Raw genomic sequence first — 25,350 nt, forward strand, 5'->3', positions numbered from 1 at the left:
GACCAATGTAATGTTATTTCATTGTTCATTTCAACTATTTTCTACTCGTTTCCACTGTTCCTAGAGATTGAAGACAAGCCATGCCATGTATATACGAGGCTTGTCCGGAAAGTAAAGATACAAACCAAAAATAAGATATAAAATAAATGTATTGCTTACAACTAAAGTTACAGTTGATACACTGATACAGAGGCTATTTCTCCACATAAGTGCCACCATTGTCCAAACATTTGTTCAGACGCGGAACAAGTTTTTGTATCCCTGAATCGTAGAAATCCGCCGCCTGCATCTGGAACCAAGTTGTGACTTCTTCCCTGACTTCATCGTCGTCGGCAAAGTGTTTTTCACCAAAAATTTTCTTGAGGTACAGGAACAGGTGGTAGTCGCTGGGTGTAAGGTCGGGGCTGTATGGCGGATGGTGAAGGACCTCCCATTGAAACTGTGCAAGCAGATCCATGGTGACATTCGCTACATGGGGGCTGGCGTTGTCATGAATAAAGCGGATTCTGTGTTCGTCAGTCAAACGTTTTGGGACCCAGCGTCCACACAACATTCTGTGCCCTAACACACTCACAACTACATGAATAGTGGTTTTCGAACTGTCAGGAAACATCACACACAATTCTCGAATTGTCACCCGCCTATTCGCACTCACCTCTGCTTCAATACGATTGCGAAGGTCGTCAGTGATCACAGACAGCCTCCCAATTCTCTCTTCATCATGAACATCACGTCAAAATTCTGCGAAGGTACGGCACCATTTCGCCACATTTTGACGATTCATTACGTTCCCGCACACAGTCACAATTTCTCGGTGGATCTCCGATGGACGCTTCCCTTGTGCCTGCAAAAACCTGATCACGGCGCGCACTTCGCAGTTGGTGGGATTCCGTATCGCCGTTCCAACGCGTGTTCCTCGCCCAAGACTCAGCGCAGCACTGACGACTCACTCCCAATCCTCGTCGTATGGATCACGGTTACTGCTAGTGTTGCCAAATTTGGTTCACATTTTTTCCCTAACGTGCAAATGTGTTTGTATCTTTACTTTCCGGACAAGCCTCGTATTATCATCTATAGTTAGCCGGCCCCCGAGTGGTTAGCACATCGCGCTACGACGTCAGGGGTCCCGGGTTCGAATCCCGACCTGGGTATGGATGGATGTTTGTGAGTGTCCATTTCATCATATCATCACTCATCCCCATCTTCACAAATTAGCTAAAAGCGAAGTAAAATAAAGCAAGTCAATCTCATCTATAGTTCAGTTTAAAGAAAAAAAACTAGTACTATCCGTCATTTCTGTATGCCTTACTGAAGGCAGTGAAAATGGACGTTTAAGTAAGAAAATATATTATGTGAGGTTTTTTTCTTTTTTTTAAGAATAAGCTGAAAGAAATCCACATGTTACACGTTTTTAATAAGAAACAATTCGATTACGTATGACGTCATTTTTACAACTGTTACGTACCCAATAGGACCAAGTAATGTAAATAGTTTGCCAAAGAGGAATAGAGATGGCAGCACCAGGCGGACAAGATTGAGAATTAACATAATATATGTGAAAAACTTTATAAATAAGAACAAAGCAGATTGGAAAGATGAAAAACAATAGAATCTACTATAAGAAGATAAATAATAAATATAAAAGAAATAAATTAATGTACAGGGTTTACCAAAAGTCCCATTACCCCCCCCCCTTTCGAATTAGACAAACCTGCAAAATGTTATTTTAACAGCAAGCGTATGATGAGAGAGGATGGTATACCATTAAATCAGACCAATGACCACCTTTTACTCCAGAGGAACTGTGTGCACACCGCCACTTTCATGGCACAGTATTATTCGCCTCCAGGTGCGATGTGAAATCCTCCGTAACATAAGATGTCAGATCTGGATTTCAGGTGGCCATTTTAAGAGAATACCTCAATGATGTGTTCAGAGACAAATGGATTGGAGGAGAATCGCCAAATTTACCAGCACCTCTAAAATGGCCACCCCAAAGTCCAAATCTGACATCATGTGATAATGCGCTATGGGGACACATCAAACAGAAACAGAAAATTGTCCATAATCGTTATCAGACAACTGGGGAACTTCAAGAAGCTGTTCGCTGTGCGTTTGCTTCCCTCACGCCAGCCATGTTACGGAGGATTTCACATCGCACCTGGAGGCGAATAATACTGTGCCATGAAAATAGCGGTGTGCACACAGATCCTCTGGAGTAAATGGTGGTCATTGGTCTGATTTAATGGTATACCACCCTCTCATCATACGCATGCTGTTAAAATAACATTTTGCAGGTTTGTCTACAATTCAGAGGGAGGCGGGGTAATGGGACTTTTGGTACACCCTGTATACATTCGATAAATCAAATCAGCGATCATATGTAAGTTAATACGAAAATTAAAGACGTCAAAGCACTGATACAAGTTTGTGTCTTTGAACAGATATTACATCTGTCTGATTGATTTATCATTCCCATAGCGGAAATTTTGTTTACATTAGTGGCGGCGCGTTCAAATCGACGCCCCACAGCACTTTTTGGTTGCGCGTTTTAACCGTAGCACCTACTTGGATGCGCGTGTCAGTCGTTTACACCAAGTATACACTCTGTTGTACCCAGTTAGTGTTGGCGCTTTCCAATTGCAGCCGCAAGGGAGGATATTAGTATTATTCCCAAAGCTTAAAGGAAAAAGCTGGAAAAGGATAAAGGAATTCATTAAATCGTCAAAACATAAATAAATTGAAATCCAGAGGGAAGTTCACAAAGAAGACAAGAAGGAAGTCCCGATCCAGAACGTCCATTAAGAAGGAAGTCCAGATCCTCCATATTTAGAAGGAAGTCCAGATCCAGACCGTCCATTGAGAAGGAAGTCCAGATCCAGACCGTCCATTAACAAGGAAGTCCAGATCCAGACCGTCCATTAACAAGGAAGTCCAGATCCAGATCTGTCCATTACGAAGGAAGTCCAGATAGAAGAATATTCAAATAGAGAAAAGAAGTAATAAAAAGCATATTGAGATGAAAATGGACTGTAAACGAGAATTATAGAAGAAAGTAGCTTATCATGTAAATATTCTTACTCCATGTATCCTGTGTTTAAATAATATATTCGTTTAAACGTCTCCATTGGAAGGCATCCTGTCTGGTTTCGTTGTCTACAAAGAACCCTACCCTGTAGATAAGCTAGCTGAGGTTTAAGATTAAGATTCATGCACCTTGCACCAAATGGAGGTAGCACAACCATCGGTTTATAGAATAGCGCGATGCGAAGCCGGATGTTGCAGGTTCGATCTAAGGGCAAGGCATGGATGTATCACTGTATTTATCACATCATCCATTTCATCGGTTCATCACTAATTACCGAAGTAAAAACAAAGAAATAGTATTAGCAATGTTGCAACACTGCTAACATAAAACAATACACTAATTAGATTTACACTTGATAGGTTCTAAAAGCTAAGATAACTGGCATTTTTATTTTTCGCGAAATAATGTTTAATAAATTTATTGCAGCCGTTAATTTCATGTTCAGGTCTATACTGAGAAAACAAAACATAACAATTTCGTCCTTAGAATACTAATGTGGAGTACCGAAACAATGGCCTTTACTGTTAGCTACGAGGCTATCGCTTTGAGCCTGTCTAAGGGAGGCACCAGGGAAACGTGCCCCAAGCCTCTCTCTTTAGGAGTCCCGTATGTCCGCTGTACACAGGAATAATATATATGAAATATACCAGCAGTTTTGCTTTTGTAGTGGAAATGCCAACAGGCGATCTGTTTTTAAAATACAGATTACTGGAATCGTATTGAATGAATGAATGTTAAAAATTTTAGATGCGTCAGCACGCATGGTCATCTTGCACCCTTCAAAGTATACGGGGAAAACGGGGGGGTGTAAAAATCCTCTTGAGAAGGGTTAAAAATTCATGAAAGAGGTCCGCTCTTCTCAAAGATCAGAAAACATTTCTTAGAACACTTTCATCATCTCCCAACATGGATGATAAACATTTGGGAAGATTAAAAGCTTGTCTGACACGACACATTGGAGGATTCAACCCTTGCAGTAAGTTGCCATGGGTGTGATGGCTGTGTCCAATACGAAGTCGAGTTATAAAATGCTTTCTTCTCAAAGGACGGTACGAGGAATGGTGGGCTTGATATCGTGAAGCTTGTTCCGCGTTACCTCACCCCACTCTTCCTGTCATGTGTCAAGAAGAGTGGGGCGACGAAATATTCTGCAGCAGAAGATGGACAAGAACATCGGGAGACTTTGGGGACGTATCGGCTGCTTCGTTGCCCTTGATGCCCACGTAACTGCGTACCATCAAAATCGTACTTCAACACTGGTAGATAAGGACACGAGGTGCCGAATGATGTGCTTAACTAGAGTGTCTGGAAGTCATTGGAGCACACCAGTGGCGTATATTCGGGGCTACCTAGGCTATCTGCGAAGCCCAGACTCAGTGAATAAAATACAGAAAAAATGTGCATAAAATTGTTCATTTCATTAAGAAGATGAACCTGATTTCTTAGAGGAGTTGGAAACATTGCCCGCTTTCTTTGAATTCGCGAGACGGGTCGCCTGTCGGCGGGCAACTCCACGGGGTTAATGGGCAAGCTTGACAGGGCTACCACAAAGAACACCCGATCAATATTGCAAACCAATTTTTCCCAACATGTTATTTCCCCAGGATCGGGGAATTGTGGAGCCAAACTGGTACAGGAGAGAGAACAGGGTTGCATATGGCGTGGGAAAAACCATCTGAACTTCCTCAACAGTCTGGGTCAATGTTGCAAACCAATTTTTCCCAGCATGTAATTTTACCAAGGAATGGGGAATTTTGAAGCCAAAATATCGCAGGCAAGCGGAAAGTGTGTCACATGGCAGGGACAAGAACATCATTGAACGCTTGCAGAAGAGTTGAAAAAGAGGTCGTTGACCTTCAAGCAACTAGAGATACACTGGGGAGTAGAAAATTGTTGGCTGAGCGGGAATGGTTTATGAGTGCATCTAAAAATTACCGAAATGACAAAGAGCAGTTCTAGTCTAGATCGCGTTGAGTGGTCTTGGTGCGTGGAATTTATTTAGTGTCAGCGTGTGAATACAGTATTGAGTGAATTGTATTTTTGTGAATGATATGTGCTGTGCTGTGTAATGAACTGAAATGAGGGACATAATTAACAAGCTGTCTATTCGGCGTACGAATGACGATAAGCTCCAAATCGTTGTGAATTTTTTTTTGTATGTACACTTTATGAACAGATAAGCTAATGGGGATCGGACCTACAGTTAAAGTGGTATCTAAACCACCATGTATAGGACCCGGGACCCCTTAGTTTCAAGGCAACGACATTACTGCGCCAACAAGGAGTACCCGAACTTAAAATCGTGAAAATAGGTAGGTTGAAATTTTATTTTTATTCTCGTATATAGGCCTACATAAGATTTCACAATATGGGCCTCTCATTTATGCAAATAAGAATGAAATTCTTAAAATCCTTTCCTTTACTGACAGTGTATATTTCCATGTTTTATTTATGAGGTATATATTTTTAATCACTGAGTTACATCACTTCAACCCGCCACCCCAAATGAGTTAAAAAAACAAAAACACCCCCACCTGCAAATTTTTGTCCATTCGAACACTATGATATGGTGCGATAGCCCAGGTTCTTAAACCAGTATACGCCACTGGAGCACAATGATGGAATCACAGCAAATAATCATATTGAACGCGTGTGTATGTGATCGCGTGTGCGTGTTCACACCGTCATAATTACTTTCACCCTGAAGTGTCTCCGAGGAATAGATGTGTATTAAATAAACCCTCTCCACGGAAAATCACATTACCATAAATTGCTTTCCTGTGTGTTCACCACCCAATTATGGAAAGTTTTCCTAGGGTTAGCACACTGGTCGTAAAGAAGTGCAATGGTCTATATTTTCCGATCATTAAATTCATACAAATTCCTACAGTACGTGGGAAAAGAAATATAACATAAAATGTACTTGAAATATTTATTTTTTCCATAAAACAAGCAAAAATGCTTATCAGATGCAACGTCTCGCGACAGTTAGTACAGAATGTATGTTTCGACTGTTATCAGCACACTCTGCTGAACGAAACTCAAAGCAATTGTATTCCGTGCTATAGGCGGTCACTATGTCTGTATTTTTGTTGATCTGTGTGTTTCTATTCGCTGTTCAGGTAGATAGCAATGATGAAGATGGTTCGAGCGAGGAAGAGGAACACAGTAGCGACACAGAGGAACAAGAATCTGATTCATATGAGGATGAAACAACTGAGAAAACAGACGAACGTGATGAAGAAGAAGAAAACGAGAATCAAATAGGAAATCATAAGATAATGATACTAGAAAACTTGGAAAAGAAGCAAGTTTCAAACACTGAAACGCCACCAGAAGAGAATACGACCAAAGTGAAACAAAAGGGAGATGTCGAAAATAAGATAGCAAGATGGGCAAATACCGACAGTCAGTCGTATATTGGTTGGAACCAGAATATGATCCCGATACAGGCTAATATTTTTCATCCAAATTGCAGTAAGTAGCAATATGTCAATTTTTATTAAACAATCTAAGTAAATGGGGAATTTTATAGCTACAAGTGTAAGAGATGGGCCTATCCGGCTCGGAGGTCGAATTTTGATCTCAACACCGAAATTCCCGGGTTCGAGTCCCGGTAGGCTGTTAATTGTGAGTCCCTTTCATCAATGTTATCTTATCATAACTCATTGGTAGCGATTAGCCACAAGTGGAAGAAATACGACGCTAAATAAGAAATACATGAATGCAGTAAGCCAGGGCTCGAAAAATCCCGGTCGACAGGTCGCCATGGCGACTAAAAATTGCAGCCTGGCGACTGTGACCTTTTCTGTAATATGTACGAAATTTTGATGATTCTAAGTTCAAATTGCAGTACAGCGTAAGTTAGCAAATGTTTATATATACGAGGTCAGACAATAAAGTAATGAGAATGATTTTATATTGTGAAAAGGAAACAAAATAATTGAACATTGCTTGTTTATTACTAAAAGTACATCCCTCCTGCATCAATACAGCAATTGGCACGGTTGGCCAACGATCGATACGACATTGGCACGGTTGGCCAACGATCGATACGACATCTGCAAGTCTTCATGTGGTATGACTTCACGATTGGACGTCACAACCTGTTGACTGGTCCTGTGCTCATCAAAAGTGCATAATTTCAGCAGCAGCTTCACTTTCGGGAACGGGAAATAATCACAGGGGGATAAATCAGAGGAGTAAAGACGATGATTCAACACATTCACTTGTTTTTGGACTAGGAATATATAGACAACCACTGCTCTGTGGGACCGTGCATTATCGTGGAGCAGGAACCAACTGCCTGGTTCAGGATACTGAGGTCTGATACGGTCAGTTCTCATCCATAATCAATCCGAGCACTACGATAGTAACAACCAATTACACTTTCACCCTCTGGAACAATTTCATGATGAATAATGTCTTTGCTATCATTTAAAAAACACAACATTTTCTTCACCTTGGCTTTTCGAGCTGCACTTTCTTGCCTCTTGGTAAATTTAGTGACTTCCATTCAGCGATTTGTTAGTTCGTACAAGGACCGTAGTAAAATGCTCTGTTTTGTCCTCCACAACAATAGAATTCAAGAAATGTTTATTCTAGCAGGCAGTTTTCAGAATGTCCTTCATGAAACTTGATGTTCACTCGCTGCTCCATAGCTATTACGTGACGACACCCTTGCACCTCCTTCACGACATGGCGGCATAATTCCCAGCATGCCTATCGCAAGTTCATGAGGTGTTGCCAGGTTGTGGATTATGGACCACACTACATCAGGGACGCGTTACTTCAGAGATAGAATGCACATGTGGGACAATATAAAATCATTCTCATTACTTAATTGTCGGTCCTCGCGCGCGCGCGTGCGTGCGTGCGTGTGTGTGTGTGTGTGTGTGTGTGTATATATATATATATATATATATATATATATATATATATATATATATATATATATCAACGTTGTGAATATTCCATAGAGTCCGTAACAATTCCTTACCCTTTGTCCCCAAACACCCCATTCCCTGCTTTCTCAAATAATTTAGCGATGTTTTGAATACCGTGATGCTCAGCATCTTATACAGAGTGTTTCAACCCAAACTTTGGAAATGTATATCATACAAACTGTAAGAGATATTTACACCGGGTTTTCTGCATTATAAAGCCTCATCTATTGAGATATTTTTCAATGCTTAAAATTATCAGTTCACTCCGTACAGAAAATTATATAAATTAATAACTGACGGAAAGCAGCATTCAAATATTTCCAGAAATGAACTTCTGAGTAAGAAAAATATGTAAGAAATTATCGAAGGGTCATAATTTGACATTTGATGACTGATGCCATGTCAGTCTGTCATTTGCGACCAATATTGGTCATGTGCAACATTTGATGAATTTTTTACTGGCGTTTTTATGGGTTGAGTGAAAAGTGCCATTTTTGGGACATATCTCCGTATATGGCAACACTAGCAGGTCGAAATATTGCAAACAGTCGCATGTAACATGTGTCTAAGTGTTGGCTATACATTTACGTGAAAAATCGAGATTTTGTGCAGAAATTGGACTTTTGAGAGAATCCTAGGCTGCCCCTGGTTACATTGAATACTCTTCGCCCACTTTCGCCGCTGCTGTGCCTGTTCTTTTAATTGATTCAGCATGGCGTATTCATTGGAGCAGTGCGTATGCATTGCTGAAGAGTATTTATTTTACTACTCATTCTTACACTCACGTGAAAGATGTTTTCCAATAAAGATGCCCTGCTTCTGCTGTATCTCACAAAGCAACGATTTTACAACCAGTCAAACACCAACAAATGATCCCACAAATTGTTTAAGAGTTGGTATATATTGTTGAAAATCAGTTCTCAGATGTTTTCAGCAAATTAACAATGTATTTGAAAATAATGTAATTGCTTTTATTTAGATATATGCTAAAATAAATTTATGAACCCAGTTATAGCCTACAGGATTAGTTTCGTGCATAAAACCCGGTGTAATTATCTCTTACGATTTTCATGATATACATTTTCAAAGTTTAGATTCCGCGACTTTTGAAACATACTGTAGTATGCACAATTGGTAGTAGGTGGTTTCCTGGCGCCTAGCTTTGAAGAAAATTTTTCGAGCACTGCAGTAAGCGATGGACTCTTTTGAAATTGCTGATAGTGTACGAGGTTCGTTCAAGTTCAGAATACAATTTACTTGTTTGAGTTGGTGTGTTTAAGTCCACTTTATGCACAGTAAGGCTAATCGGGACTGGACCTACAGTTTAAAGTGGGAACCTAACCACTATGTGCCTCCATGGGGTATTGAACACGGGATCCCTTGATTACAAGGCGACGACATAGAAGTTTAGAATACTGTAGTACGAAATCGAACAAAGCTTACGTTCGATCCGAAAACGCAGCCAATAGGCGGTGCTGCTGCAGTCACATGCTGCTGAGCTCCCAGCAGTCATTGCTGCAGTTTTGCTTCGGAACCGGAATGTTCTTTATCTTTCAAACTGCATGATTTCCTTACTCCAGTTATTCTTTACCTTACCCTCTGTAAGGTGTGTGTAATACATAGATCATAGATGTATTCTCCGAAATATCATCTTTACATTGATTTCCATCGTCAAGATGAAAGAAGAGTGGTGGAAAATATCAAAAATATCACTTCAGTGTTTATTTATTTAAAAATAAGTATTGATGACAATAATAATGAACCTTCTGTGCAATGCGTACGTGATTTTAATTCCAGGGGCTATTGCCATATTAAGAGTTACGAGAAACATTCCATTATTCCATATCTACATTTCATCCCGTACATGGACGTCCGCAGGATTCTTTTCAGGGAGGGGCAAGGAAAGTATTTTTTCCAGGGGGGACAACATGGCATATTTTCCCCAATAATAGTATTCATCCCTCAAAAAACATTGCTTAAATTTGAATTTATCATGTTCGTGCAATAATTAACACACATTATTGTGGCTGAAATTAAATTATATGTGTGAAATATGTAATTTTTGGTTGACTTTCGTTTTCCAGGGAGGGGCCACGGCCCCCCTTGCCCCCCCTTCCGAACGCCCATGATCCCGTATTATAATACACTAACAGAATTTCATTTTAATATTGTCGTGCGCGACCACGTAACAAACATCATAGCAATTTTCGCATTCATTGAAATGTTGCAAGGAAAAGAAAGGGACATTTAAACGAATTCTTCATACAACTAACGACACCAACACCTCCAGCGGATTCCACCATCATGAAGACATGCCCCAGAGCATCTTTGCCCAGAGCGCAGAAGCTATATCAGATTTCACACCTAAGTAAAATTTTCGGCGAAACGGGAATTCCCGTTTTGCCGAATCCCCTTTCGCCGAATATTTTGAACGAAGGAATTTTTCCCTCCACAGGAACATTTCAGGTGTTTAAGGCAAAAGCGCACATGTTTAACTTTTGTAATCTGCATTTACAGCCTCGGATATTATTAGTGGCGTAATGTCTTTGGTTTCTTATTGTTTTCCATATCATAGTTTCTATCAGGGGAGTACTGATTTTATTTTCACCCTGTTTCATTGTGTTGTTCATAATGAGTTCACCTCCAAAATACTTGGTCATTTTTAAAATACTATGTTTTTGCTAGGGGATTGAAGTCTCTGCATTAAAAGGATGGTGCGAATATCCTGAGAATCGATAATTCTTTTAAAAACTTTCTTTCCACTTTTGTAGTAATAACACTAAAATGTTTTTGAACAATCAATTAGATAAATATAAAGATTATGAAAAGCTAAGTATCTAGGCTATCCTTGGTTTGGGTTTTACCTGGGTTAAGAATTCTACAGTTCAAGGCGAACCTCGGCTTACCTAATTATTACAAAACATAATGGTGTAATCTAAAATGTAAAACGTTAGGATTTGCTTTTACTAACCGTTAAGATCATCTGCATATGCTGAATTTCTATATTTAATTTTAATTAGTCACTAGTTTGTCTTTCCTCCCAAAGAGTATATTGTAAGGAGAAATTATAAAGCAAGAGATGAAATGCATTTACTGCTTTAATCCATCATTTATTGAAAATTTATGTGGTGTATGCTTAATGATAGGCATTTATTTTGTGCTTAATTGCCTTCATAAGATTTCAGTAAAATGTAAAATTTGTCATTTTGTATTAGAATTAATTTAATTAGGAAGTCTTCCTTGTTTCTGCGCTTTAAAATATAACCATGAATTGAAATTTTCACTAACATATGTTTATTTTTATTTCACTCCCTGCTTGTAACAGGATAGTGCAAAATTATATATTGGGTGCCTCTTGTTTTTATAAATAAATGTTACGGTATCTGGTTGATGAGAACATTAAGAACTCAGAAAATTTCAAGCAATGGGAACAACTTCCATTTCAATATTTAAATGTCGCTCCACATTTTTTACCCATAAGTTCCAAGGTAGATGGTAGGATTTCCTTGGTCGAGGCCTACACCCCTAATTAATTAAATTGGCAGATTCTTTGCTGAAATTCTTCTGAGAAAAGAGTAAGAGTTAGAAAGAAAAAAGTTATGTTTATGATTTAGAGCCATTACAGTAGAAGCGGGATTATATGTGTGGTGTCTCCACTTAATTTAGTTTCATTACCATAAGACAACAATATTAATTCTAAATTCGTTCTAATTGTCTCATTGATTGTTTCTATATCTTAAGCTCTGAAGTATCATACTTCATTCCTGAAACAAACCTTACTTTAAAGAGTCTATTTATGATAATTTTCATTGTATTGTTCCATTTATAACACCATTAAGCCTTGTTTCCATGATTATGAAAAACTAAAATATGCTGACCAAGGCAGTAATTTATTTTATAAAAAAACATAAACTAACGTAACGTTTCAACCTTCTAGCAAGGTCTTCTTCAGACTCTGTATCAAGTACAAAAGTAACCAGATACCACAAAAGACCATTATATATACACAAACATTACTCCCTCCAGACTATTTAGAAAGTTGTTTGGAACTTTCTAGCAGATGACTTTCACTTGCCAACTTTACTTTCACCTAAAAGGCTAAACACAATTTCTTTCATATAGAATGTGGTTGGGCTTTTAATCTCACACTCTTTTCCCTTCATTTTTCTTCCTTCTCCTTTCCTCTTTCTCTCTTGTCCTTTCCACTCTTTCCAACATCTTCTTCCATTCTTTGTTTAACTTCAGTCCCCCATTCCAGTTCATTGTGTCTTCTTCGCCTTTCTTCTCTATTTCCTTGGCTTCCTTCCATTTTCTCACTAGCATTCTCTTCTCCCTTCCTATCTGCTTAGCCTCATCCCACTCTATGTCATGTCCTGTTTCTCTCGTGTGTTTAAATATTGCATTTCTCTCTCTCTTAAGTCGTACATCATCCCTATGTTGTTTCAACCTGTCTTTCAGCCTGTTTTTCGTTTCTCCTATGTACACACTCTGACATTCTTTACATTTTACTTCGTAGATAATCCCTTCCTCTTCCTCTTCTCTGTTTTCCTTCTTCGCTATTCCTAAGATGCTTCTCCCTCCCTTCCTGTAAGTTTTAACTCCCGCTTTCCTAAGCACTTTGCATATCTTTTTGTTCCATAATCCTTCAAAGTAAATAATGTGCATGTTGTCACACACGTCACAGGCAAAAAATGTTCATATAAAAAGTGTGTAGTAATATTTTTAGAATCTAAAAGCATCTATATGTCGAGTAAAGTTTGCATTGTGAAAATAAAATGAAATCGTCTCAGAAGTGTCACACCTGTCACAATTACAAAAAAAAATATGTATTTTCTGTAGCGGAAAATTGAGTTGGAGGGCAAATATTCTGAAATTGAATACCTTTCATCACGAAAAATGAAATTACATGAATTGAGAGTTACATATTTGAAGGTGCTACGAAAATAATTAAAGAATGAATGTAAATTTGTCTGAATGTCACACCCGTCATAAACGAATTGCCCTTTAATTCACCACAAGAAATCTAGCGTTGCTACCCTTTGAAAAAAAAAAAACATTCAACATTTACAACGAGTTTCTGATATCCGATTATCTAAACCTAGCACACATTCACTTTCATCGTCAATGAAAATGTATAATGAGTTTTTGACTTGGTTGACATAGGCTATTATTTTCCCTTCAGTTCCTGAAAGTTCCCGAGAGAGGGAAAATTCCCTCGTCTCAGAACATTCGGCGAAAGGGGATTCGGCAAAACGGGAATTCCCATTTTCCCGAAAATTTTCCTTAGGTGAGATATTTGTCTCTAGGGCAGGCGCGTCGCCTGATAATGTTCGCATGAGCACGTGAACACTCATGTATATGTTCTAAATTACGTACATATTAAATGCACACACATATATTTCTTCAAAATAATACTTTTTTGATATTCGAGTATACACACACAATTTAGTCTGATACGACGTCTTTCACGTCTGATAACTTTTTTAGATAGTTGGTAACACTGACTCCCACTGTGTTCCACGGTTACGATGAACACAATGTCTGTGTTGTGTGTTGTGAACTGGCAGCTAAGGGGCTGTTGGCCACTATACCCCGAAAATGTTCACTGCCCTGTGCGAACATTGTGGTGCGAACCCTGATCCAAGCGGCAATACTTCTTACATTCGGCACCAGGGCACAGCATATACGTACAAGGCACGTCTAGGAGGACTCGAAAAGATCGGCGCTACATAGTTGCAACCTTTAGTGAGAAGTCGCTAAACCTGGCGGATTTTAAATTCCAGTGGGCGCTAAAATTCACGGAATAGTGACGAGCAGTGGCGTAGCATGGTCATTTCGGGTGGGAACGCCAAGTACGAAGGAAGGGTCGGCCTTTTCTTGCTTAATAATTTACTTATGGTATTAGTCGCCACAGGTATTGTTCATTTGCCTGAACTCAGCTGGGTTTTCAATAAAAGATCATCCATGCATGTTTTAGCTAGAAAATTAGATGCCTCACTATGCCACAAATGTTTTGAACTCTGGTGTTTTATACCTTTCTGCATGACGCAAGTCATTAAAAACCTACTTGAATCACAAGCGCCTCTGCACAACAGTAGACGTCATTGTTGTGGATGATCCAACTACTGATTGATTTGCTTTATTTTACTTCGCTTTTCTACCACTTTTGGTTAATTGCGAATATGAATACGAGTGATGATATTGAAGAAGAGATACTCACAAAGAACACCCACGCTCGCGCCGGGATTCGAATCAGGGGCCTCTGTCGTCTTGGCGCGCTGTGCAAAACACTGTGACACGGAGGTGCGTGGATGATCCAACTATCGTACACTCAACTGACGTAACAGTGCCGATTAGTAATTCAGACCACTGTTTATTACATCTTGAGAATGTTGATAAACATTTTAAAATAATTTTGTCCAGAGACCATTCGATGTTAAGAGTTTTCAAATGAATGCTAAACATTTCCATTGACACAATATTAAGCAGTTAGATAATAACGAAAAAAATAATAATAATAAATAAATAGTTTTGCGGGTTAAGTGGTAGAGCAGTCACAGGCTGAACTTCTACCACGAGGTCTTCAGTCTTCACCAACTTATTTGACAAAACCTGTGTTGATCTTTTAGTTTTTAACGCACATCGCGATAAATTATACAATGCAGTGGCCATTAAGAAGTGGTATATTTGAGTTTGGTAAAGTTACGTCAGTCAATATTGCGTATTGTAACATCACATAGCACGAGTGGCGTCAGCACGAAGAACCAGGTAGGAATTCTACCGCTGTCGTCTGCTTCAGAAGGCAGGAAGGGTCACATGAACCAATCACGTAGCCTTATGCTCCATACGCTGGCGTACGAGAGAGCATTTACGCGCGTGCTGTAGAGATCCAAGCTTTCCCTCCAGAAATGCAGCATGGAATATAGAGTCCTTTACGCCGAACCTGCTCGGCGTCCGGCAAGGAAAGGCATTGAAAAAAAAAATGCTAGAACGAGTGTTGTTAGTGAAGCGTTGCAAGCGGATCGCGAAAACTAGCTATTATAATTCCATGAAGGTCAAACATACGATGAAATTAGTCACGTTTTACTTTATATTCACAGCATTTACGCATTTTTGAAATTTTAAATCTGGGAACGCCGGGCGTACGGGCGTACTATAACGCTACGCTACTGGTGACGAGCGATTTTTCTTTAGAAACTAGTCTGCAGGAGTTATAAACTTTGAAAGATATTATGTATAATTTTCGCATGTGCGTCTAAGGGCAATTCAGACTGTGCAACTTCCTTTAGTAATCGACGTTTTTCATGCCAAGGAAATAACTCTCACCAACTTTAATTGCAAAGGAAAGTGCTGACTACATTTACATCAATTCAACGCGCATTTTTCTGGTAACTATACTCAGAATAGTATGGGGTCGTATGGCCTAAATAGTTGTTACCGAAAAAAGTTATCAATTGATATTAGTAAATCATTTTTACTATTCTCTACGTTATTAGAATATGCTTATTGTAAAGAAAAAAATATAACTTTCAGAAAACTAGAGGTGTACTTTTGCTACACATATATTTTCTTTTTTGAAGTTAGAAAGTTGAAAAAATTTATGCATTTAAATTATCACAATTGAAATTAAATGCATTTTTAATGTGCATATAAACGCACATATATTCAATAAACCTGGTGTAAGTTGTTCCGCACAGCATTTTTTAAAATTACATTTTGTATTTTTCACCAGGATATTTGATTCAGCGATTTTTAATTAGCGCATGTTGAAGATTTAGAAACTTCTGTTTTTCAATTGTTGGCAACACTGCTGCTGTGGAAGAACTGCAAGGGAGCACGTTTGATTTGGAAAGATCAAGTACCGTTAGTTTTTCGGGGCAACAAAAAAGCCTATGCTCTTTGGCGGCAGCGGGTAAAAGGCGGTTAGTGTCTATGTCGAGAGCAAGATATCTATTGACAAGCGGTTGGGTGAATTTATGTGCACTGGCTTTCAGACGTGCGTGTGTGTGTGTGTGTAGTGTAGTGTAGTGTTGTGTTTTGTACACTATGAATACTGTTATATAGGAGTTTGAAAGAAAAGTAATTTTTGCGATTGAGCGAAGCAGAACGAACTCAAGTAAAAAGGATGGGCCCTCACCAGCCGACCTCTACATTGTACAAGAGGTAAGTACTCCCAAATGCGTTATTAAAAGAACATTAAAAAATTACTGGTACACGAAGTACAATTGGTTATGTGGGTGCAACGTTGAGAACGCGCAATTTTGTTTTCCTTGTTTATTGTTCGGAGGCGGCAATTCATGGACAAACACAGGACATATCCTGGGCGTTTGTTACCATTTGCACATGCGACTCACTTAAAAAGAGACTGCACCTGGATTGGAACGATTCGTTTCGTGCAATGTATAAGATCAAGGATGGTAAATATGTTTGATTGATTGATTTGGTGTTTTAAGTCCACTTTATGCACAGTAAGGCTAATCTGGACTGGACCTACAGTTTTAAGTGGGATCCGAACCACTGTGTGCCTCCACCGGGTTTCGAACCGGAACCCCACGATTACGAGTCGACGACGAGTAAATTTGTTAATGACAACGACGAACAGATGTTACTATACGCTTTAAATCGGTGGTTCCCAAAGTGTGTGCCGCGGTGCCCTGGGGCACCGTGATTAGCTTACAGGGGCGCAACGAAATGTTCCGATATTTTCACTGAATCGTTAGTCAATGCTATGAATGTTTCAAATATCTGCTTATTTAGTACTTTTTTTTTACATACAAAATGTTTCTGAATTTGAAATACGTGTTTAATTTTTAACTTAAGACAACCAATCTTACAAGTAACTGAGCGTTGCAAGTGTTAGAGAGGGCTACATTCTGGGCACCGTGGTAAAGTCTTGAAAAAACTAAGGGAGCCGTGAAGCAAACAAGTTTGGGAACCCTTGCTTTAAATGGTCGAAAATCAATCTCTCTCTGATCCATGGCTAGGAGGAAAAATACGAAACACTAGGAAAGAAGTAATACAAGCAATGTTACATTGACTGATAATTCAATCACAAGCATCACAACCGAGTTATTGTGGGCGGGGCGAGGGGACATTCTGTACAATACCCAAATATCTTATACTATATACATTTTTTTTTTCTGGACTGGACGCGTCCTTCTCTCTGTCCCGCTAACGATGCACGTGCTTTCAATGCTGAATGAATGTTGTTGGTTAACATATGGTCGGTGTAATAGAAAGTAGATTGCGAAGTATGATAATCTTGCGTTGTACATACCTGAGATTGCATGTTATACTAATTAGTTTGCACTAGCTATCAATAATTGTAAATAACGTAATTAAAAGGGTGTTAATTGAATAAAAAAAGTATTGTATTACTTCAGATATAGCGTGATTTTGAGGGGAAATTGTTGAAAATAAGTTGAACTGTTATTCTTACTTGTTCAATATTGAAGATGAAGTTACAAGGGAGAGTAGTAAATCTCCAATCAGTATAAAAATTTTATTGTGAACACCCGTATGTGAACAGCACGCGACGCCACTGCTCTAGGGCATTCGGAGAAAGAGGATTCGGCGGAACGGGAGATAATCGAACGGGAGGTAATCCCCACACTAACCCCCTTGCAGGTGCCTACCAGGGGCGTACCGTGAGCTTTCGTGATAGGCAAGCGATGGGTTAATTTTTCGTTTCGGTTAATTATAACAATTTCAAATATAATATAGGCCTACACACATCCCTACTTACAATAATGTGCATAATGGTGAAGTATCGGGCTTGAGTGTGTGAAGTGCATACATACCGTAAAATCAAATCTTCGCTGCATGGTTTTTAAAGAAGAAAAACAGCCTCTCGATATAGGGGAAGGGTCCCTAGCCTCGGACGGCACTCAGCCGCGGACACCACGCAGTTCTACCTATTCGCGACAGATGGCAGAAGCTGTCTGTTATCGGTAGTAGCGACTAACAGTCAGCGATGCCAACCCTAGCATAATGGTGCTAAACCTAGCATAATTTAACCGTCTTTGGCACCTAGCACCCGGTGTTTGGTATATCAGCCAAATCTAGCATAATCTTAGTCTGTGGCATAATCTGCAACGTCGGCAGATATTGACCTCAAAGGAAAGTGCTCTGAAGAAGTAAAAATAAAAGTAACTGCACATCTCTATTTCAGGAGTGGACATGTTTCCAACAAAAGAGAGCAAGCCGGACCAGTGATCCCGTCCCTCACCAACGCCTTTCATCTCTTCCGCATCTTCCTGCCATAAAATCGAAGAGGAGGGTTGGGCGGCCCACCCTCAAAAGTTTGTCCTTTCTCAGTACCGACCAGGCCCGTAGCTAGAGGAGGCAACTGCCCCCCTGAGAGCCTGCTTTGCCCCCCCTGTAAAACATACAGAATACATATCTACCTGGAATTCTCACTAATCTTTACAATTATATCCTGTATTACTCTAGCAACATAACAAAGACATTTATTGATTTTGTGATTTATGAAGGTGTGTGGGATTCCGTATAATGTCGGATCAGGATTTGGGGGAAAAAATTCTCTTCCAGATTCAAACTTCGGGAAATGATTTCTCAATTTTCAGTAACTAGAACAGTTGTGACATTTTGAGTAGTTTGAGTATTAAAAGGGCCTAATGCATTTGGATGTTTTTTCTTGGATGTGTTGCTATGAAGTTTGAACTGCATAATTTTTTGTTTCCCAAGTCTACCTCTTGGTAATAGCTATTCATGTGATAGAGAGAGGGAGTGAATATTTTATTTTTGTTACTGAGCGTTGCTTTTCTGCCACATCTAGCTAATCGTGAAAATTAGTGATGACGTGGAATTGATGAAGACACACTCACAAACAGTGATGCAACCACAGGGAGGCAGGGACTCCCCCCCCCCCAATCTTGGACGGAAGTCCTTTCTAGGGGGGGCAAACAATGAAGTAAAGAAACATGACTAGCAGAATCTAAGAATAGTAGGACAAATGGATACTCAAGATGGAATTAGTTTTCAAGTGTTTGTTCCATTTTGATTCCAGACGGTTAGGGGCACTTGCAGGGGACAAAGAGGGGCAATTGCTTCCTCGATTTAAAATTTTATACAAATAAAAGTACATTTCGTAAAATTTTCTTGCTCGCTTCGCTCGCATTCCCAATATCTGCTATTCTTATAGTCCCAAGTTCGGAGCTATAGCTAGGGGGCGGCGGGAGTCAGCCCTGAGAGCCAAAACGATCTAAATTTAAAAAAAATGTTAAAGAGAATGCCATGTTCCCCGTGAAATTTGTTGCGCCCTATTAAATAAATATTGTTTTCAGTTTGCAAATATTTGGTTCTAAAGATTTCCCTGCTCGCTTCGATCCCCATATGATTATTTTCTGTAATGCATTCTAAATTACCCGAGAGAGAGGTAAGGCCAGATATATATATACAATTTGGCGGATGAATTGATCATGTAATGTATTTAAATAATATATATATATATATTTAAAAAAAATTGAATACATACACAATTTAGTGTTAACATGTTGCATATGTATTTTCTTATTTTATGTCGCTCCTTATTACATACGTTTAAAATATATGTTGTATACATGAAAGTTATATGTGTCATATGTACAAAAGAATAATGTTCGTCACTATTCTGTCTTTGACAAATACAGTTTGTGTGCTTGTTTTCCATTATTAGCTAACATGAAATTGAACGTGTTGGAAAAATATTTCAAATAATTTGTTCATATACAAATGCTTTAGCACCGACTTCTACCCCATTTTGCATGATTTACGACGATAATAACGTATTTTAATGCTACTATTACTACTACCACTACCACCACTATATTAATATTATTATTATTGGCACGTTTGTCCCGGTACTTCACCCCCTCTCCAGATAAAACTTTGTGGTTTCGCCTCTGCTCACAAAGAACACTATATTTACCTAATTGTGTATTTTAATTTATTTGATTCAGAAATTATGATTCTATTAGTATATTTAATTAATTAATTAGAGGAATTAGGCAAAATTTTATTCTCGCCTGTTGAACCTGGAACCCCTGGCTTCGTAGTGTGTTATGTAACCATCCCACCATGTAGGTTGGCTAGTGAAAGATGTAGGACAGCTTACTGGCTCAAATTATTATCAAACACGATGAAAATGTGACAGTGTTTCACATTTATTATTTCGGTTAGAAAGCGATAAAATTTGTAGTTTGATACGGATTACACAAAGCATTTTATGGAGTGTAAATATCAATTTCAAATCTTATGAATCATTTCTCCATGCAAATGCATGAATTTGATAAGCAACATAGGTGTGTGTTATGATATCCATTTTATAAAGGAAAAGTTAAGTTTTAACCCTGACTGTTTGCATGATATCGTTTCCATAGCATGTTATATATTGCTCTCAGAATCTTAAACGGCAGAAAAAATAAATGACATTTGCAACTACGAAGCTTACAATGGGATCGCATACATAAGGACAGAAGATGCCATATTTCAATTGCTTGTAACATCGAAAGAAGAATTAAACTAGCAAATAGTGACTGAGAAAAGTTGCTTGCCTTGATGTCCTGTACACACTGTGAAAGTTGTTGGTGTTATCAGGCAGCACCTTAAGAAAATGACAAGTGGAAAAAGGCTGCAGTGAAATAAATACGATTGAAAATCTCTCAAATTATGTTCTATTTACTTTCTTATATTTATAATATTACGTTGTGTCTAGCAGACGTCTGTTAAAGTACCTCAGGCACAACCTAATTTTTTGACAAATAACTATGTCAACTCTTCTGCTAAGGGGTGGATTCTCCTAATTTTATTCATATATCTTAAGCCATTGTGTGACTGGCAAAAATTAGTATCAGCATAAAAAAAACCTGATATTTGGGGTTTGTACGCTTCTGCTCAAAAAGTGGTGACGATAAGCGGCCCAGAGACCTCGTGCCGCGGAAATGGGATAAGGCGAAGGAGGCCTCATATCGTTCGGTTTCGTACCATAGTCATTAAGGAAGGTATTTTTCATAATGTAAAGAGGATCCAGCATTTCCCTCTATAAAACTTCATATGAAATATTAAAGATGACACTGCAATCCAAGAAGTCATTGATCAATCAAGGGATTCCTATTTGTTTGTCAGGTGTCAAACACATGTATTTCTGAAGTGATGCAAGAATCTTTCATTTGAAGCAGATAGAATCCGTGGTGGAGTAAGTGACCCATGTTTTAATGTTTTAGCAAGTAGGCCTAAATAGGAAATTATTATAAATGTTTACACAATTCATCAAAGTGTAGATAATATGTAACCATTATTATTTAATTAATTCTATTTTTCTTGCATAACACAACACAATGGTGTTCTTGGATTCTCGTTAGATTCCTTTATGCGTAGAAATCTTGCATACTGGAAACTAGAGGAAAACATTATGAAGCACGATTTATAAAGGACCTCCTTGATCAGTTCTGCAGTGAAACTCAAAGCTGTTGGTACATATTAATCGTCTATTAACATTATTGACCTGTAAATATAACGTAGATACAGTCCCGATTAGCCTATTTATGTTAAACTTTATCTTTGTATTCTCTGGCAGTCAGGAAAGGTCATTATCGAAATTTGATGTTGCTCGAACTTTTTTTGTTCATTGGAGTTTCAAGATATCATCCCTTTCATGTTACTTATCACTTTTGGAGTAGGGGGGGGGGGGGGGCAAGTGCTCCTCTGTACCCTGCTATATCTGCTAATGCAACACAATATATTAAAAATTTGCCCCCTCTAGGATTGTTTTGCTCCCCCCCCCCCCACTAAGAATTCCTGGCTATGGGCCTGGTACCAACACACGGGGTGCCATTTGCGTTGCCTGTATTTTCGCAAGGATAGTTGGATTGACAAGTAAAGCTCATGGTCCGTCCTCCTTTGTCGGCAAATTTTGACCATCCTTGTCTTCAGCTTGTGTTCTGTTCGGTTCGGTCGGCATTTTACCATTTCGGAAGCTGTCTCCCGCGGCGAAAAATGCGTTGTTCGTGTGTATGATTTTAATTCTTCGTGCGTGCGTGCGTCTTTCAGTGTATTTTTGAGCGTGTGTTTGAGTGTATCTGTGAGTGTTTTTCCCCTGTTTTTTTTTTTTTTGTAAAATATATTCGGAACAATTTCGAAAATGAGTACTAATAGCAAAAGAAGTAACTGTGAAACTCCTGAAAATAATAATTAAAAAAAAGACCGTGGAGATTTAAACCAGAAATGGGAGTCGTATGCTCAGAAATATAGAAGGATTGGGAAAGAGGCAGTTTTTATTTGTTCATTTGGTGAGTACCTGTTCTCCTTTCCTTTTTTTCCCTTTTCGTTTGGGGAAATGTTGTTAGTTTACATAGAAATGCATTGTATGAGCATTTGAAAGTTGTAAAAAACTAGCACAAAAGTGTGTGTGTCTAGCGGGGTGTTGTTGGAGGTGGAAATGGGTTAATACGTCCTTACATATAGCTAAAAAAAAATGCAGTAGTATATGAAAGATATTTGTGAATTATGTCATAGATTATACACCCCCCCCCCCCTTCCCCGGCAGTAATTGAAAGGTAACAACGCTTATACCGTGTCATGTCATCTACCCTCTACCCATCTGCTAGAAAAGATACGTGAAGAAGTTTTACAAATTTACTGAGCCACATGACCTAGTTCGACCCTTGGTAAGGTATGGACATGTATTATGTTTTTATTCCATCCATCTCATAGTCCATAGACCATTTCATCAGTTCTTCATCCACCATCATTGTCTCTCCCAGAGGCCATAAGGCAAAAAAGCGATTTAAAATAAATAGATCTTAGGGTGGGATACAATATACATCTGAAAATAGTAATAAAATATATTGTTAATAATAATAATAATAATAATAATTCTCTCTGACACTGACATTAGTGCTAATAATATTATTAATAACTAGAGTGAAACTATATCTATTGCAGCTTGTGGAAGTGTATCAACTCTTCGTATCATTGGAGGGGTAGATGCACAAGAGAAAAAATGGTGCTGGCAAGCAATGGTTAAAACTCAATTCAATGAAACTCATGCCTATGGCTGTGGTGGTTCCATAATATGTGACCTGTACATCATAACTGCAAGGCATTGTGTGAATCAAAAGTAAGTGTGAGTAATGATACAGGAAGCATATGTCTATTACGTTATGTATGTGTGTGTGAAAATTATTTTTCTATGTATTCTGGGTTGTTTTGTTTTTTCTAGCTACAGACATCTAGTGCCAAACCTGAAAAGATAATCTCACAGTAGATGCTGTGGTGATTGCAGCTGGGAATGTATGTTGCTTCCAATATGAAATTCATCTTTGTGATTAGTCAAAAGAGCAGAAAAGCAAAAAATCGATAAAAAAAACACTACAAAATTCAATTAAATTGAGTTGGTGTACAGTCACCTCTATTGGATTCAATTAGATTAAGTTGGTATGTCAACTCTATTCAACTGAATGTCCAGTGAAGGCATTAGAATGAGTTTTGTCAGATCCTGGAATTAGTTGAAATGAACAGTTAAACCAAATGGTGAAATGTATGCGTTCCAGTTCATCTATTGCTACCATTTGTTTTCAGTTCACCAATTGGTTCCAACTGAATTCCAGTAAACCAATTGGTTCCAATTATGTCTAAAAAAATGCATACTGGTTATTGAAACCTATTGAAAAAATTGTCATCTGAGGTATCCAAATAAATGTAAAGCATTTTACTAGAAAGATACAAGAGGAAACTACAGAATAGTACTGTTCATTGCCATTTTAAAATCATCACATATTTTGTATGAAAGGAAACTTGTAAAAGAGTATTCTCCAAAAAATATATAAAATAAATTGACTCTTCACCATAAGAAAATTAAATCTGAAGCAAACTCTTATGATAAAAAGTGGTATGGCTGATTATAAGGATGGTGAGGTAATGGGATGTGGATAAACACCAAAAAATCATTTCATTTTGAACATACAAAACAACTTACCTAAAAAATGTTTTTGAATTCAGTGACATGAAAGAAGACAGAGAGGTCTATATGTAATCCATTATTTTTTTGTCATTTTTATAGAGAATTTCAAAATTTTGCATATCTTAGTAACTATATGAAACGTAAATTGCTGGAGACTTAAGGACAGATTGTTACTACTAACAGATTAAAATTGTGTTTATTACGTCAATTTTAGTGTTTGAAGAACAATCACCCAACCCTGCTTTAATTTGTATTTTCCAAATATGTAAATAAACCAATCCAATTTCTAAAATAACTGTGTAAGTATACAATACTATTTGTGGATTTTGAGTGAAGTGTAGTGCTAGAAAATTTGATGGAACTTTTTTTTTGTATGCATGAAATACTATCATTATTCTTTATCTCACAATTTGGGTAAATTCTAGAGTATTTGGGGGTTGTTTAGCTATTATTACAGCTACATCAAATTCTTGTGTTTAGCATTTATATCAGTACTTAAAAGAATTCAAAATTTTAGACAAAGTGTTGATTCCAATTTTTTCTATCTTCTGACATGAAATAAAAAATAATTGGATAATCTTTCAGAACTTTATCACTATGCACAATTAATAAGCTAGCAAAAACACACAAATTGATTTAAGTCTCATAAGTGCTGATCCCTGAAGTTATGATATTGTCTTTTATGTTGAAATTTTGGCTTGTTAATATAATTTATAATAAGTTTCACAAGTTAATTTCAACTACCATATAACCAGGGAAGAAGTTAATATGGAATTGCAAACTGTAAGCAAATATTTAGCGAATGAGCTACTGTAATTTTAGAACTTTCTTTGCTAATTTACTCTCAAAAGTGTGTAGATAGATTTTTGAAGTATATAATTTAGTTAACTTTTTTTCCAAATATTCTCTTCATCTTATAATCAGCTAGTTTTTATCATTTTATATAATCACATCCACATTCAGCAGTACACTATATCATCTCAAATTCATAAGTTGGAAATGTACTCCTGACATCAGTGTTTTGCTACGTAAGTAACTTCTTTCTCATTACAGATTTGAACTGGTTCCTCCTGTAGTTCAGCAAATTTCATCAACAGGGCCTTGGTAACATTCAAAGCATCTGAACAGAAACTGAAAGTAAGGACTGTTAGATTTTCGGTATGAGAAAGATCTTTAGGGTGTCATCTGCTTCGTGCAAAGTGAATTTTTGGTTGTAAATTTTCTGTCTCAAAAATAGCAAATTGAAAGTATTCTCTAATTATTTAACAGTATGTAGAATACATATCCAAATCCTACATGTCATTTAGTCTCCTGCAATTCACGCTTCTAAGTAGTCACTTTAAATTCCTTTTTAA

At 38.0% G+C, this 25,350-nt stretch overlaps 1 protein-coding gene across 1 annotated transcript in view; it reads left to right on the forward strand.

Moving 5' to 3' along the window:
* Positions 1-6,129: 6,129 nt before the first annotated feature.
* Positions 6,130-25,350, forward strand: part of LOC145997042 (trypsin-1-like) — a 37,509-nt gene continuing 18,288 nt past the window's right edge. The window contains exons 1-2 of the mRNA XM_083133664.1: positions 6,130-6,565; positions 22,978-23,152. Of these exons, the coding sequence (XP_082989790.1) occupies positions 6,166-6,565; positions 22,978-23,152 (575 nt within the window). The 5' untranslated portion in view covers positions 6,130-6,165. The remainder of the gene's footprint in view (positions 6,566-22,977; positions 23,153-25,350) is intronic.

The sequence above is a fragment of the Lepisma saccharinum genome, chromosome 13, assembly GCF_977018435.1.
Source record: "Lepisma saccharinum chromosome 13, izLepSacc3.1, whole genome shotgun sequence".
In the NCBI taxonomy this organism is placed as follows: Eukaryota; Metazoa; Arthropoda; class Insecta; order Zygentoma; family Lepismatidae; genus Lepisma; species Lepisma saccharinum.